At 36.7% G+C, this 16,241-nt stretch overlaps 1 protein-coding gene across 1 annotated transcript; it reads left to right on the plus strand.

The window, feature by feature from the left end:
• The first annotated feature begins 931 nt into the window (after window positions 1–931).
• LOC126689713 (11S globulin seed storage protein Ana o 2.0101-like) lies at window positions 932–3,231 on the plus strand. The gene is made up of 4 exons (XM_050384907.1): window positions 932–1,250; window positions 1,414–1,667; window positions 2,052–2,519; window positions 2,839–3,231. Exons 1-4 carry the CDS (start codon window positions 932–934, stop codon window positions 3,229–3,231), a joined length of 1,434 nt encoding a protein of 477 aa, XP_050240864.1.
• Window positions 3,232–16,241: the final 13,010 nt, after the last annotated feature.

Raw genomic sequence — 16,241 nt, forward strand, 5'->3', positions numbered from 1 at the left:
TGTGCAACAAATTAGAATAGTAGAGTATGTAGATTTCAGAGCTACATGTAGTCAAATTAGTAAATAGTACATGAGGTGACATTAGATATATAGTTAAAATATTTTTATAAACTTCTATTTAATTCTATTGGATTTTTTGTCTTGAGGATTGACAGTTAAATTACCCTAGATTTTTACTGTAAAACGATTTGCTTCATCGGTTTTTCCGGGTCATTATTTTGGTGTCTTTATGTGATTCATGCTTGTATGACATTATTCAATTCAGAATTAGTACAATTAATTAGTTAATTAATTGGTTAAGAATTTGTTAATCTTGTGACTACCGGACCTAAAACCCTAACACATGCTCTCTACAGGTTATGGAGAAAAAACAGAAATCATCTCATTCCGAAAACATCTATCAATTACCTATCATTATTGAAGATGTTTCTCCACAGATCTAGAGAGTAAAAAAATTCTACCAAACCAAAACAATGGGCTAGAAAGGGTTTTCAGACGGAATATTCTCAGGTACCGTTGCCACCTATTATAACCAAACAAACTATGAAATATGTGTCAACAACGTAAAGTCTTGCAGCCACGCAAACATAGAAACATTTTTCAATACCATCTGATCTATGCCTACCAACTCATCGTATACATCAACTCACTCTTCCAAGAACAAGCGTACCATACAGTGTTTTTCAGAGAGAGTGACTGCCACATACCCTTGCTAAAAATATTACGTGTTAGCAAAATAGGTATTTGCAGCCTTGCAAAGGATAAAAGGACATGCACATTGCACATTGCACAACATAAATGATAGAACAAACCGACCATTCGCCGCGTGCCAAAAGCAAATTCACTTGTTTCCACTATAAATACCACCGTACCCCACCCAAATCCCACATCTTCACCATAACCGAGTTATAATACATTGTTGAGTTCCACTATGGCTTACTTCTATTTGCTCTCTCTTAGCATTTGCTTCCTCGTTCTCCATGGCTGCTTTGCTCAGATAGAGCAAGTCACACGGCGAACCCGTCTCCCTCACCAGCACCGGTTTCAGACCGAGTGCCGCCTTGACAACTTAAATGCCCAAGAACCCTCTGAGAGGATTGAGTCCGAGGCTGGTTTCACTGAATATTGGGATCAAAATGATGATCAGTTCCAGTGTGCCGGAGTAGCTCTACTCCGCCACACTATCAAACGTAGAGGCCTATTGTTGCCTTCATACTCCAATGCACCTCGCCTCTTCTATGTTGCCCAAGGCATGTATATATATATATGTACTAGTAATCACAATGTAAAAAATCTCTCATACCTGGAAAAATATAACTGAATTTTGTTTTTTCTTTACCATTGTTATATATATACACACACTTGATTAGCGATTTAGATCATGATTATTCATTTTTGTTATTGTGAATACAGGTAAGGGTATTCAGGGGGCTGTTCTCCCAGGTTGTCCTAACACGTACCAATCGCCGTTGCAGTTTGGAAACCGTAGAACACAACAAAGAATCGAAGACAGCCACCAGAAGCTTCGACCTATCAGGGAGGGTGATATCCTTGCTGTGCCAGAAGGAGTGGCTCAATGGATTTATAATGACGGCGAAAACCAGCTTGTTTTGGTCGGATTCTACGACACCTTGAATGAGGAGAACCAGCTCGATCAGAACCCTAGGGTCCGTAACAAGCATTACTAAGTTGATCGCCCCATCATTTAATCAACACCAATATAAATTACTCTTCTTTTCTTCTTCTTTGAGATAGAAGGAAAACAATGAAAACTGAAATGGAGAAAGTCTATTTCACTATTAAGAATTTTTTTTTTTAATCAAATTGAGAATATCACAATATTTAAATAAACACTAGAGTAATATTTAATATATACCATTAAAAATGGACTGTTTTAAATGAAGAGAATACTAATACTGAAATAGATAGAAATTGATAGACTGAAATAATAAGGAATTGACATATATCATATGTATGTTCTCTGCTTGAGGATTTTAGTTTTTTTTTTATTTTTTTTTATTTTGTGTGTATTAACTAATTTATGATTTTAGGACTTCTACCTTGCTGGGAACCCACAAGAACAAAGTGAGCAGAGGAGCCAGAGGAGCCGGGGTCAAAGCCGCAGGGGAGAGCAAGATAACAATGGCAACAATGTCTTTGGTGGCTTTGACAGGAGGTGTTTGGTTGAGTCTTTAAATATTAGAGAGGATTTGGTCGATAAAATACAATCCCGAAGAGAAGATCAGAGGGGCAATATCGTGAATGTACAGGATGATCTTCAGCTGATAGCCCCAGGAAGGGAAGATGATGAAGAACGAGAAGACAGACAACAAGAAGGAAGAAGAGAGAATGGCATTGAGGAAACCTTCTGTACACAAAGGCTCAAGCACAACACTGATGACCCACAACTTGCTGACTTTTACAACCCACGTGCCGGTCGTGCCACCACCCTTAACAGCTATGTCTTCCCTGTCCTAGAGCGCCTCCAACTTACTGTTGTGAGAGGATTCCTTTACAAGGTAATTATTAGATTTAACAGAGAGAAAAACAATTTAATTACATCTTTCTTTCACCATTTATTTATTTCATTTATAAAATTGGTATAAAATAAACTTTTTTGGTAAAATTCAATAATTACAATAAAAAATAGAAAATTTGAATCATAAACATTTCCATTGATATTACTAGAAAGTGTCAGTTTAACTACAACCTTTTTGGTTGTATTAAATAATAATAATTATTATTTTGTTTATTTAATAGGTACAATAATATTTGATGTGCATGAATGTATTGTTCCATTCCATGAAAGCATACTAATTTATGGAAAATTTTGTGCAGAATGCACTTGTGGGACCATACTACAACTTGAACAGCAACAGCGTGATATATGGGCTTAGGGGCAATGCTAAGGTTCAGGTCGTGGACGACAATGGAGACAATGTATATGACGGGGAACTTCGGGAGGGTCAGGCTTTGGTTGTGCCACAAAACTATGTTGTTCTTAAGAGGGCTGCGAATGAGGGATTCGAGTGGGTCTCAATCAAGACCAACGACAATGCCATCACTAACCAACTTGCTGGACGCCTCTCGGTCATCCAGGCATTGCCAGTAGATGTGTTACAGAACGCATTCAACATTGATGAGAATGATGCTTTTCAGTTGAAGAATAATAGGAATGAGGCTGGTATGTTTAGCCCATCAGAGTCTCAGTCACAAAGGAGGAGGGATTAAGCATCCGATGTAACTGTAATCGAAGCAGAAGTAGTTGTTTGTGTTGCTAAGGAATAAAGTCCTTTTAAGGCTTAGAAAATAACAAGTATGGTGGTGCCCTACTATGTAGTAGTTGTATGTAACTGTCGGCGGGAATGAAAGTTTCTCAACTTTGAGTTAATATAATCTCTTCCACCATGCAGTTTCTTCCACCAAGCTTACTCAATAAAGCATTCTCAAAAAAAAAAAAAAAAAAAAGCTTAATCAATAAATGCTTGCATATCATTTCAATATCCGTTGATAAAAATGATATATTTAATCTAACACAGCTCTTTAACATACGAGATTGAGTTGAGCCAAATTATATATATATATATATATATATATATACACACACACATGTGGCGGGCAAAAATAAATCAAACTTGCTTTTTTCCTCACACAATTAATTTATAGAGGTGGGATGCTAATCAACCTTTGATACCCCTATTTAGACGTGTTTGATTAACTAAAACTGAAAGGGTCAACACTAAGCATAAGAGTATAAGATGAAAGTTGGTCAAAAATAGCCTCGAGAGACTTATATTATGTTCCTCAGGTTTGATCCGAGGTGTTGGTTACACTTGGTCTTGGCTTACAATTACACTCTTATATTCTTCTTTCTTCCCTAATCTTTAATCCCCTTTTTACAGAGATCTTTCTGCCTTATATAGCCTCCTGGGTTGTATCTCAGCCTTACACTTGGAGGGTTTAGGTTTGTTTCCCTTGATACTTGTCTCATCAAGACTTCACTGGAAGGCTCCTACACTAGGTTGTGAGTTATGATGACATTGTTCAAGGGTTATTTCCTCATTAATGCAGTTAGCTAAGTGGATTTAGAGTATTGAATGTGGAGGTGATGGGTGCTTTATTTGCACTCTTCCCTTCTTTACTTGCCAACGAATCTTCCTCCTCTTCCTCGGTTTATGCCTGATGGTCTTCAGAACTGGTCCTTGGCTTCTCTGAGGACATAAGAGTATCCGCGGGTATTATAGTTTCCTTAGGCTTGTGATGTGTTATTTATATTTTTCCCCAAGGGACACTATTAGTGCCTTTCGAGGTCTATTTTTCTGATATTGGACCTCTCTCTTTTAACCCTATCCTTGGATTCTCATCCTCCCATAATAGCTCCCCAAAACCTCACTTCCCGTTCTTTCTAGGGAAGGGTGGTTTTAGTAATTACAGGGAGGCATTTGGCACGTTCCAAATGCGTTCCCACGTAGGAGTGTCTTTTCAACTGATTTGAGACACAATCCTGACACTTCGGAATCCACAACGAAACAGTAAATGCAGTAGACGGCTCCCTATTCCCCACATTCTATGGAGAGATTATGATCCTATAGTTCCTATAATTCACTTTAAAGGAGAAAATTGCCGCCTCTTTCTTGGCCCCTATAAAAAGAGGGGATGGGGTGACTTTTCCTCATTTTTACCTTTAGCAAAGAAAAAATCAGTCCCCTTCCAAATAACTCATCCAAGGAGCCCTTTCTCTTCTGTTTCTTTGTAAGTGTCTCATGATTCTTCTTTTTATTAGAATCAAGATCTCTTTTCTTTCTTGTTTTTCTTAAAAATGGGTAGGTTCTTTAGCTTAGATGACACCCCCCAACACAAGGAAGAGTTTAAAAAACAGTATAGGATTCTTAGTGATGTCACCATAGAACATTGCCACTTAGGAGAGTGGCATGAGAAAAGGTCTTTCGAGGTTGTAGTAATTCCAATGATAGCGTTTATAAAGGGAGGAATGAGAATTCCCATGGGTAGGGTAACTAGGGATTTTTTGTATCATTTCAGACTCTGTCCCACTTAGTGTGCCCCTAACATGTTTAGGATTTTAGGTAGTGTAGATGTGATAAACAAGAAAATAGGTGTAAACCTCACTCATAATGATGTAAATTGGGTACACAGTTGCCAAAATAATAAGGAGGCGGGATATTACCTGAAAACTAGGGTCCTCGCCGTTAGGCTAATTTCCTACCTCCCCAAGACCAATAAAAGCATGGATAAGGACTTTCTTATTGTTTCAGGAGAGTGGCACGATGGACTGCACTGCCTGACGAAGGATGGTAAACCAAGCGGGCTGGCTTAGGAATACCTGAAAGATTTTAAACTTTCAGTTGCTAGGTGAGGATTTTTTTTTCCCCTCTTTTTCTTTATTCCTTTCCTTACCTTTGTCTATATTATCTTTTCTTCAGATAAGAAGGCCACCGCTAAGAGACGAAGTTTGGTGAACTTCAATGAGCTCAACCGAATCTTGAGATCCGAGATATTTCTCCATCGCGACGGCCAATTCCGAGCTACGCACATCATCCTCAACTTCAATCCCATCTCCACATGTTTCTAGATCTCGAAGCACATAATCAAGGCTAAAGACCCTCGCCTCATTAGGGCTGACGTGGCCATTTAAGGATTCATCCGGAAAGCAGCTCCTGCCGGAACTCAATTCATGGAGCTCCCCACACACCAAGTGGCCCAACTTATAGCCAAAGGTGAAGAGATTATTCCATTAGAGGATGAGGCCGAGACTCAATCTGAAGAGGCCGAGGAAGAAGGTTTTGAAAGCTTGGTTCGTGAGGAAGATTTTGAAGTTTTCTACCATCCTGATGTGACTGAGGACGCAATGACAACATCCACTCTAGTTGCTATCACTGTTAGTACTGACTAGAGAGACATTGAATTTCTAGAAGGGATGGTGATCGAGAAAAGACTAACAGGCCTGCTATCCTTACTAGAGTCTCACGTTGGTGATGCGACTCCTGAGGTCCCTGTGGTGCTAAGGCCTCCAACTCTTACTCCCCCTCAGACCAATCTAGTTCACAAGAAGAGTAAACGAGATAAGAAGGCAGGGAAAGGCATCGTTGAGGAGGGTGAGATCCAAGAAGAGACCCCTCTAGAGCAAACTGGGGGTCCTAAGGCCACTCGGTCACAATAAAGGAGGGGTGGAGAAGTCATTGAGATTGCTCCTGAACGTTGTCTTTGGGTTCCGCACTGGAACCCTCCTCTGGTCTTGGATGGAGCTCCCCTTACCTCATATTCTTCCATCTGAGATTTCAACCATGGAAAGGCAGATTACATTGCCAATTCTGTGGAGCAAGCACTCCTGCTGCCTCGAGACATGGTTGAGCTTGGCAATTTAAAGAACCATGACATGTTCCTATCTCTAAAGAGGGACTTGGCCCTAGTATGTAAACATCCCTTTTTTTTTTTGCTCTAATATGTATAGGTATACCCTTTTAACATCTACTTGGAGGCTTAACTACTAGCCCCTCCTTTTTCTTTTTTCTTTTTCTTTCTTTAAACAGACAACGTAAGTAGCCCATGTTGCCAAGGAGTGGATGGGCCAAACTCTTTACGAGAAGAAAGAGGAAGAGTCTAAACAATATGCTACTCAAAAGGCCCAAGCCCCAATCTAACAAAAAATTAAAGGAGACACTTCTCAAGCTGACCGAGTGTAATAAAGCTTGGAAAAGTGCAGAGGCCTCCATAGAGAGTTCTAAAAGTCAAGCTTAAGAGTAGCTTCATCATCTAAAGGAGGCTGAATATCAACTTGCCCTCACCTTAGTAAAAATTAGGGAGTTGACCAAGAAGTTGGGGCAGAAAGCTGAGGACATTGCTAAAGTCGAGCAAACAGCTTACAACTTGGGGTAGAAAGAGAATGAGGCACACCTCAAGTCTCAGATCATAACCATGTGTCGGGGCTTCTGCCTTAAGGCTTGGATTGAGGCCCTGAATGCCACTGGAGTGGATCAAGCCTCGAAACTGAGGGACCCGAAGAAGGTATTCTACCCCCTAGAAGAGTTCCTCAGTGCCACACCCCTCCACTAAAGGGCAAGTTTCCCAAGAGGTTGAGAAGGATAAGGAGCCGAAAGAACAAGGGAAAGAGCTGCCGAAGTAGGGACTAGACTTTAGATTTTGAAATAGGCAGCTTACTGTACCCTTCTCTTATGAAAGGGATTTTTCCATTTATGGTTCTTCTGCACTTATATTGTTTATTCTTTACTTCTCTTTCTTTTGTACTTTTCGTATATCAATGAAGATCTTCATTTTGTCATTAAGTATATGTGTTTTTCCTTTCAACAACTCTAGCTTTTTTTTTTTTTAATGATTTGATTTACACTTCCTTGCTTCTAAGTTCATACTAATAACTTTCTCATGCCATTTCTCTAACGCTCCACTTGATGGCCTACCGAACCTAATAAGAAAAAAGGTCCTACTTACACTTAGATTCTTTTTGAAAATGTTAACTTACCCGAGGTGTGAGACTCGAGGCCTTATTTAATTCTCAAAGAAATTAGGCGTTGATTTACCCAAGGCAGGTGATCTGAGGAGTCGAACCTAGCCGATGTTCTGTTTAACCCTTAGAGAGATTAGGCATTAATTTACCCAAGGTAGGTAATCCGAGGAATCAAACTTAGCTGAGGTTCTGTTTAACCCTTAGAGCGATTATGCATTAATTTACCCAAGATAAGTGATCTGAGGAATTGAACCTGGTTGAAGTACTGTTTAACCCTTAGAGAGATTAGGCATTAATTTACCAAAAGCAAGTGATCTGAGGAATCGAACCTGGTTGAGATTCTGTTTAACCATTAGAGAGATTAGGCATTAATTTACCCAAGGCAAGTGATCCGAGGAATTGAACCTGGCTGAGGTTCTGCTTAACCCTTAGAGCATTTGCTTTGAATTCACAAGTATGATTCTAATCAACACAAGGAGTAGGAGAAAAGTTCTGTAAATACATCAAAGTAATATATATGAATATGACCATACATGAACCCTCACATTAGTAGTAATACTTTCGTAAATTATTTACACTTCATGGACATGAGAGTGGGATTTCATCTAAGTTTTCTAGATGATAAGCCCCACTCCAGTTATTGAGGTCACTCAATAAGGTCCTTCCCAATTGAGTCCGAGCTTTCCCTAGGTAGGATTCTTCATATTGCTAACCACCCTTCTTAGGACTAGGTCCCCTGGCACAAATGTTCTTACTTTTACACCTTTCTCATACTCCTGCCTTAATTTTTGCTGATATTGCACTAGCCTAACGGTGGTGACTTCCCTTTGCTCTTTGGCCAAATCCATACTGTTGGAAAGAATTTGCTCGTTGTTGTTGCTGTCAAACTGATCAGTTCTCATTGTTGGAAAACCCGTTTCCAAGGGGATGACTGCCTCGAACCCATACGTCGTGGAGAAAGGGGTTTCTCCTATGGATTTTCTTGGCGTCATGCGATATGCCCATAACACATGGGGTAGCTCGTCCACCCATTTACCCTTAGCTTCTTCCAACCTCTTCTTCAATCCATCCACAATAACTTTATTAATAGCCTCTGCTTGGCCATTACCCTGAGGGTATGCGTGGGTGGAATATCAATTCTTTATGCCCAAATCATAACAATACCTCCAAAATGCCTTACTATCAAATTGAAGCCTATTATCCGATATGAGAGTGTTATGGATCCCAAATCTCGTAACGATGTTTTGCCAAACAATCCTCTTCACATCTTGATCTCAGATGTTGGCAAGAGGCTCGGCTTCTACCCATTTGGTGAAGCAGTCAGTCACGACGAGAAGGTACCTCCAATTTCCTATAGCATTGTGGAACGGACCAACAATATCCAATCCCTATTGCGCAAAGGGCCATGTGCTAGTCAGGGGATTGAGCACTCGACTTGGTTATGGATATTCGAGGCATATCTTTGGCATTAATCACACTTTTCAACAAACTCTTGGGTGGATTTCTACATGCTCGGCCACTAGTAACCTTGTGTTAGAGTTCTGTGTGACAAGGACCTACCCCCCGTATGACTACCACAAACTCTCTCATGAAGCTCTTCCAACAATGTTTCAATTGCCCCAGGGTGGACACATAGCAAATATGGTCCTAAATACGAGCGTTTATACAATTTCTGCTCTTCTGAAAGCCAGTACCTCGATGCTCTTTTGCGAGTTTTCTCTACCTCAATTTTGTCTTTGGGCAAAGTTCCATCCTTGAGAAATGAGACTATTGGGTCCATCCAACTAGGGCCAACTCGTGTAAAGTTCACCCCTACCGGCTTTTGTTTGTCATAGGTAGGAGTTACAAGGTTTTCTACTAATATGATCCTTGGAAGTCTGTGAGAGACCGCACCCCTGGCCCGTTTTTCATGTTTAGTGTTAGGCCAAACCCACGTTTATAGGCGGAGTCGTGTTATTGTCTCTCAAAATGGAAGTTCAACTAATTATGTTTTCCCCTTTAGATTAAGGGATTTACAATGGAGTCGCTACTTATTTAATTATTGGAATAAATAAGAAAACCAAAATTGAAAAATTCCTCATTTTATTGAATTGCAAATGAATTTACATTGATCATTAGAAATTACTTGACTTTGGTCTTAGATAAAATCTAAGATAAAGTACATGGCTATCTAGAAATTAAAAATTACATGGATAAGCATTGATCTATCAACCCTTCATCTAAGTTCGGAGGCTATGTTACAAGATGGGAAAGTGTTAGACACCCATCTCACTCGGTGAAATCGATCTTTTAGATTATGGTGGTCATCATTCATATCATATCATCTAATATGTTATCAATTAATTTGCATGTTAAATTTAATGTGTGTGCATGTGATAAACCCTAATTCAATTTATTAAGCTTTGCATTTGGATTGAAAAATAAATTCTAGTGAATGTGTGTGGATGGTGATATCCTAGATTCAAGGATTTGAGAGAATTATCAAACAAACATGTTTTTCATATTTTTTTATGTAGATTTAAGATCAAAGTTAGTGTTATGCATGAATGTATGATAAACAATGAAGAACATGTGAAGAACACATATGAACATTTAAGAACATTCAAACATATTCAAGGAATTTAAATAAACACTAGCATGCTCTAATCCTAATCTCATCATAATAATATGAAAAACAAGTAGGGAAAAGGAATTATATTTGCATGCAAGATCCACATGGTGGAGGAGGAGATTCTTGATAGAAGTTCTAAGTGTAGAGTAGAAAAGAAGAACTAGGAGAGAGAAAGCAAGTCTCACTCAATATCTTGAGTCTCAAAAAGACCAAGATATAACAAGACTACTCTACTTCACTAGAACTCAAGAAAGGAAAAAAGAGGAGGTTTTTTTTTTTTTTTTTTTTTTGGTATCTTGGAATAGAGGAGAGGGGGTGGAGAAAATATGAATGGAAGGTCATTTAATGAAGATTGACAAAGGGTCAAAAAGAATCATGAACCTAAACCTTATTTTAGATTTTGGGGAAATTTGGTGTATTAAATGTAGAGATTGGTGGCAGTGATGAGCAAGCAAAATTCGATTTTTCCGTAACTACTGTAACAGCTTGTAGAGCCAAATTCAAAAAATCATATCTTATGATCAAAGTGAAGCCCTAGATGTCTAGTTTCTAAGAAAATTAATCTCATTCATAGATTCAAAATATTATGAGAGATATTAATGAAATGGTGAGCAAAGGTCATTTGTTAGAAAATAATTTTAGCACAATTAACATTAATATGTCCCAAATTAGTTTCCAATTAATATTAATAGGCTCCAATAACTCCCATTTCAGACTTAGTTAGTTCCAAATTTACCTTGATTAAAAAGATAATTGCACAAATTACTCATTGAATAATTAATATTTGACTATCTGATTAATTAAGTTTGTGCAACTTACCATAAAGTGTAGTCTTAGCCAATTAAATTATGACACACCATTAATCTCAAATTGATTATAATTATAACAAATTGAAATCAATTGTTTATAATCACATATAGTCGAATTCAATTTGTGATAGCGCATCTCAGCCATTAAAACTTGATTTGATGATAACTTTCAATCTAATGATCTGATTAGGACTTATGACCAGTCGATTTGATCATTACAAAATCAATGTCATTTTAATGAAATGAAATGAAATTAAATATATAATGGCCACAATTAAGATGCTTATTTCCAAGGTGTAATGACCCTTTTACCCTCCATGTGAGGTTACATGCAGGTTACAAAATGGGGTGTCAACAAAACGCCCTTCATTGACAGAGCTTGAAAAGCAAATGTCAATGTATGAAAAAAGACACCAAACTTTGCAATCAGTATTTAACCGTGGTGAATGTATGATGAATGCAGATCAAAATATGGACCGACATGCAGTGCATCAAATATGGACAAAAACTCGAGGGAAATTGCCAACGTACACCTTGGTGGAAGGAATAGGTCCAAACGTAGTTCATGCATGCAAATTTTTTTTTTTATTTTTCAAATGAGTACAAGACATGCTTACCTGAGGTCAAGAAAATATGGAGATTCTAGTCTTGTGTTTTAGAGGACCAAAGTTTCTGGGTCTTGGACATGTTTTAAGAGGATCGAGGATTTTTGGGCTTTGCCTCATGTTTTTAGAGGACCAAAGGTTCTGGATCTTGTGCATAGTTGTCAAAACGTGAATCGTATCGTGAATCGATTTGTGATTTTTCAGTATCGTGTATCGTATTGTATCGTGTATCGTAAGATACACAAACACTTGATAAAAATTATAAAAAATTATAGATTTACATATATAAAAGATATATTCACTATAAATTTAAATTATGTTCAACTAATGACGAATGTATTCATCACTTATGTAGTAATATTTAAGAAGCTAACTAAATAAATCAAACTAAATTGTGTTTAGAACATACACATTCAAATTACTTAAATTCAAAAGTGCTAATATATTACAAATGACAAAAAAATTATAATTTATTTTCATCATATTGCCTAATCAACCCCATTTAAGTCAATGTAATTATCATCACATTTATCATTTTGCAAACTTCTTTTTTTATTAAAATTTTCTTCATCATCATTAACATTTACTATCTTTTCTTATTCTTTTTATTTTGATAATTTTTTTTTTTTAAAAAGTCTTCTTGGCATTCTAGTTTCTTGGATATATAACAATAATGACAAAAATAAAAAATAATTATATTGTCAATTAATATATGTTCATAGTATAGAAAATAAATGTGTAAATATCAAAGTGAAGTGTAAGTGCATACTGCGTAGTTCAAATTTTATAGGAGAAAGAGAGAAAAAAAAATTATAAATATGTTATTTTATTAGGCTAAATTGAGTAACCTAATGATTTTGTGTTAAAAACAAGTTTAACAACTTGTTAGATTCAAATAAAAATACAAATTTTAACAAAAAACTCATTTTAAAGCATTTATCTATGTATCATACGATACGTACATTTTTACGATACGATATGATTCATACGATACACACAATGTATCGTACGATTCATAAGCACTTACGATACACCAATACGATACGAAACTTTTTACACATGATATGATACGTATCGTGCGATACATATTGCGTATCGTACGATACTAACAACTATGATCTTGGGTATGTTTTCAGATGACCAAGGATTTCTGGGCTTTGGCTCATGTTTTCAGAGGACCAAGGATTTTTGGGCTTTGGCTCATGTTTTTAGAGGACCAAAGGTTCTAGATCTTGGCTCATGTTTTCAGAGCACCAAAGGTTTTTGGGCTTTAGCTCATGTTTTCAGAGAACCAAAAGTTCTGAATCTTGGCTCATGTTTTTAGAGGACCAAGGAATTTTGGGCTTTGGCTTATGTTTTCAGAGGACCAAAGGTTCTGGATCTTGGCTCATGTTTTCAGAGGACCAAGGATTTTGGGCTTTAGCTCATGTTTTCAAAAGACTAAAGGTTCTGGATATTGGACATGTTTGTAGAGGACCAAGGATTTATGGGCTTTGTCTCATGTTTTCAGATGACCAAAGGTTCTGGATCTTGGACATGTTTTTAGAGGACCAAGGAATTATGGGCTTTGTCTTATGTTTTCAGAGGACCAAAGGTTATGGATCTTGGACATGTTTTCAGAGGACCAAGGATTTTTGGGCTTTGGCTCATGTTTTCAAAGGACCAAAGGTTCTAGATCTTAGCTCATATTTTCAGAGGACCAAGGATTTTTGGGCTTTGGCTCATGTTTTTAAAGGACCAAAGGTTCTGGATCTTGGACATGTTTTTAGAGGACCAAGGAATTTTGGGCTTTGGCTCATGTTTTCAAAGGACCAAAGTTTCTAGATCTTGGACATGTTTTCAGAGGACAAAGGATTTCTAGGTTTCGGCTCATGTTTTTAGAGGTTTAAAGATTACGGATCCTGGACATGTTTGTAGAGGACCAAGGATTTATGGGCTTTGTCTCATGTTTTCAGAGGAGCAAAGGTTCTGGGCTTTGGCTCATGTTTTCAAAGGATCAAAGGTTCTGGATCTTGGACATGTTTGCAGAGCACCAAGGATTTCTAGAAGGAATTAATCATGCCGATGTGTGTGGGCCTTTTACCCTAGTACCTGCAAAATAAATATTTTCAATTAGTAACTGAGTTAGTCATTGAAAAGAATTCAGCATACCTAGCGAATGCCCCTAGTTTGGGACATATTCCATGCTTCAATGAATGCTGAGGGTGGATAGTTGACTTGATGTTGTACCATTGGAAAATATGGAAAAGGATCATAACTTTTTGTTCTTGGTTCCTGAAGAAGAATTTAATGAATATTTTTCCTTGGACTTTTGAAAAAAAAATTGAAAGATTTGAAAATATTGATTTTTTTTTATTGATTTTTTTTTTAATTTTTTTTGGTTTTGTTTTCAAAGCAAACTAAGAACCCAATGCCCCTAGTCCCAAGGCTTTTTGAAAATTTGGAAAGAATTGAAAATCTTGATTGAGAAATTTTTTTTTTTTTGTTTTTTTTTTGAGAGCAAACTAAGAACCCAATGCCCTAGTCCCAAGGATTTTTGAAAATTTTCTCTTTTCTTTTCTTCTCTTTTCTTTTTTTTTTAGAAAAATTGAAAATCTTTTTTTTTTTATAGAAAATTTTGTCTTTTTTTTTTTTTTTTTTTTTTGAAATATGAATATTTGTTCATTATCAAAAAGTGAAGAAGATGAAGATGAAGATAGAGTAAAAGTGATGATGATTTATTCATGATGATTTTTTTTTTTTTAATCTTGTCCTTTGAATGAGAATAACTTTGGCTTGAAGTTGATGCAAATTTCTAGATAAGTCCTTGCTTAGTTCCTGTAAAAAAAGAATAATTTCAATTAGCAATGAAATTTTTCATTGAAATGAATTGGAAGTACTTAGCCAATGCCCCTAGTTTGGGGCATATTCCATGCTTAGATTGAAGCTGAGTTCATTTGATGTTGTGACCATTGGGGAACATGAAAGAAGATCACAGTCCGCCATCATTGATTCTTGCAAAATGGCTTTCTTTCTCTAGCTTGTTAGAAACTAGTTATCATGAAACATTTTTGGTCAATGCCCCTAATGTGGACATGCTTGCCAAAAAAAAAATAAAAAGAATGGATGCCTCAAATGAAAACATGCTTTCAAGCGAGAAGGACATATCTGCACATAATATAAATAGGCCAATGCCCCAAGTTTGAGCATGCTTGATGTAGAACAAATGAGCTTAGCCTAACATGCTCCCAAATAATTTTGTCACATTTTTTTGAACTTGTTCCCCAAGATTGTTTGGGTAATTGAGACCGAGCCTTTGAAAGGCTACCTACATACCTCTCCCTTAGTTCAAGAGGACTGGGTTTTTAAAGAGAAAGATTTTTTTTCTTTTCTTTTTTTTGGAAATGAGATTTCTCTTTCATTTTTTTTTTTTTCTTCTTGGAAAAATTCTTCATCCTTTTCAAATGAATAAGTGATGATCCTTTGAACAACCATTTTTAAAAATTTAAGTGTTTAAGATTCAAACAAATCTCTTTGATTAGGAAGGATCAAGATCATCAAATTCATATAATCAAATTTGCTTTTTTCTTTTGAACATTGTCTGATTAAGTCTCCAAAGGCAATCAAGAAATGAAATGTGATAATGTTTAGGAATCACATTGTTGGGTGCTAACAAGGAGAGTGCTCTAAGTTTGATAGTTCTTTTGAGTCATTTGAGGATTTGAGTATTTGAATTTTTTTTGGAGATATCAGCTAGTGGGGCTTGAAAATCTTAAGCATTTTTCCTTTTTAATTCAAGAGAAAATATTATTAGAGTTTAAGATGTGCCTACAATTAGCAAGACTTTAAGGAGGTCTTATTCATGGATTGTAATGTAAGGCAGGTTCAGGTTATGAAATGAAGGATAAAAATGCTCAAAAACCCTATAATATCCCCCCTAAAGTATGCATTACTTAGAAATCAAGTATTGGAGGAGTTTTTCCATTTCTTCCTTGTCATCTTCTCACCAGTCTTCACTATCACTTGTATCAACATTTTTTCATGCTGATTCCTCTTGAATTATATCTCTAGACTTTCATCTTGTAAAATCCTCTTCTTTTTAGGTTGCATCGTCAAGTTTCCAACTTGGTGGGATTTTCCCCTTTTTTCTTTTCTTTGGCCCTAAATTTTGCCTAGGCCGCCCTTTTGGGTTTTCAACTTAGCGGGCTTTCTCTTCTTTTCTTTTTCCTTCTTTATATATATATATATAATTTTTTGGCCCTAGCTTTTGCCTAAATTGCCCATTTGGGTTTTCAGCCTAGTGGGCATTTTTTTTTTTTTTTTTCTGTCTTTCATCTCTTGATTAAATGAACTTTTGGGGATCTTTTTGATGCACTCTCTAGACTTCTTTCTTACCTCGATGCGCTTGCACATTTCTATGCTTAATGAATCTTTTCCTTTTTTAATGAACTCTCTTTTAGAAGAATCTTGTATTCCGCTTGGCATGATGAATTTTAGGCTCTTCAAACTTGATGCACACTTTTTTTTCTCTCACATTGATGGAATTTCATTTCTCTTTCCTTGACTGAGTGAAACCTCATTTTTCTTTGATGATATCTTGTCTTTAACTTAATGAATTCTCTACTTTTCTTTCATGTCTTCTAGGAGAGCTTTATCAATTAGCTTCAAACCTACAAGGTCGAGTCCTCCTCAACATGAGATTTAAGTATGCATAACTTGATTTTTCCCACCCTAAGTTTAGATTTTAGTGGGTTCAT

Source organism: Quercus robur, chromosome 6, assembly GCF_932294415.1.
Source record: "Quercus robur chromosome 6, dhQueRobu3.1, whole genome shotgun sequence".
In the NCBI taxonomy this organism is placed as follows: Eukaryota; Viridiplantae; Streptophyta; class Magnoliopsida; order Fagales; family Fagaceae; genus Quercus; species Quercus robur.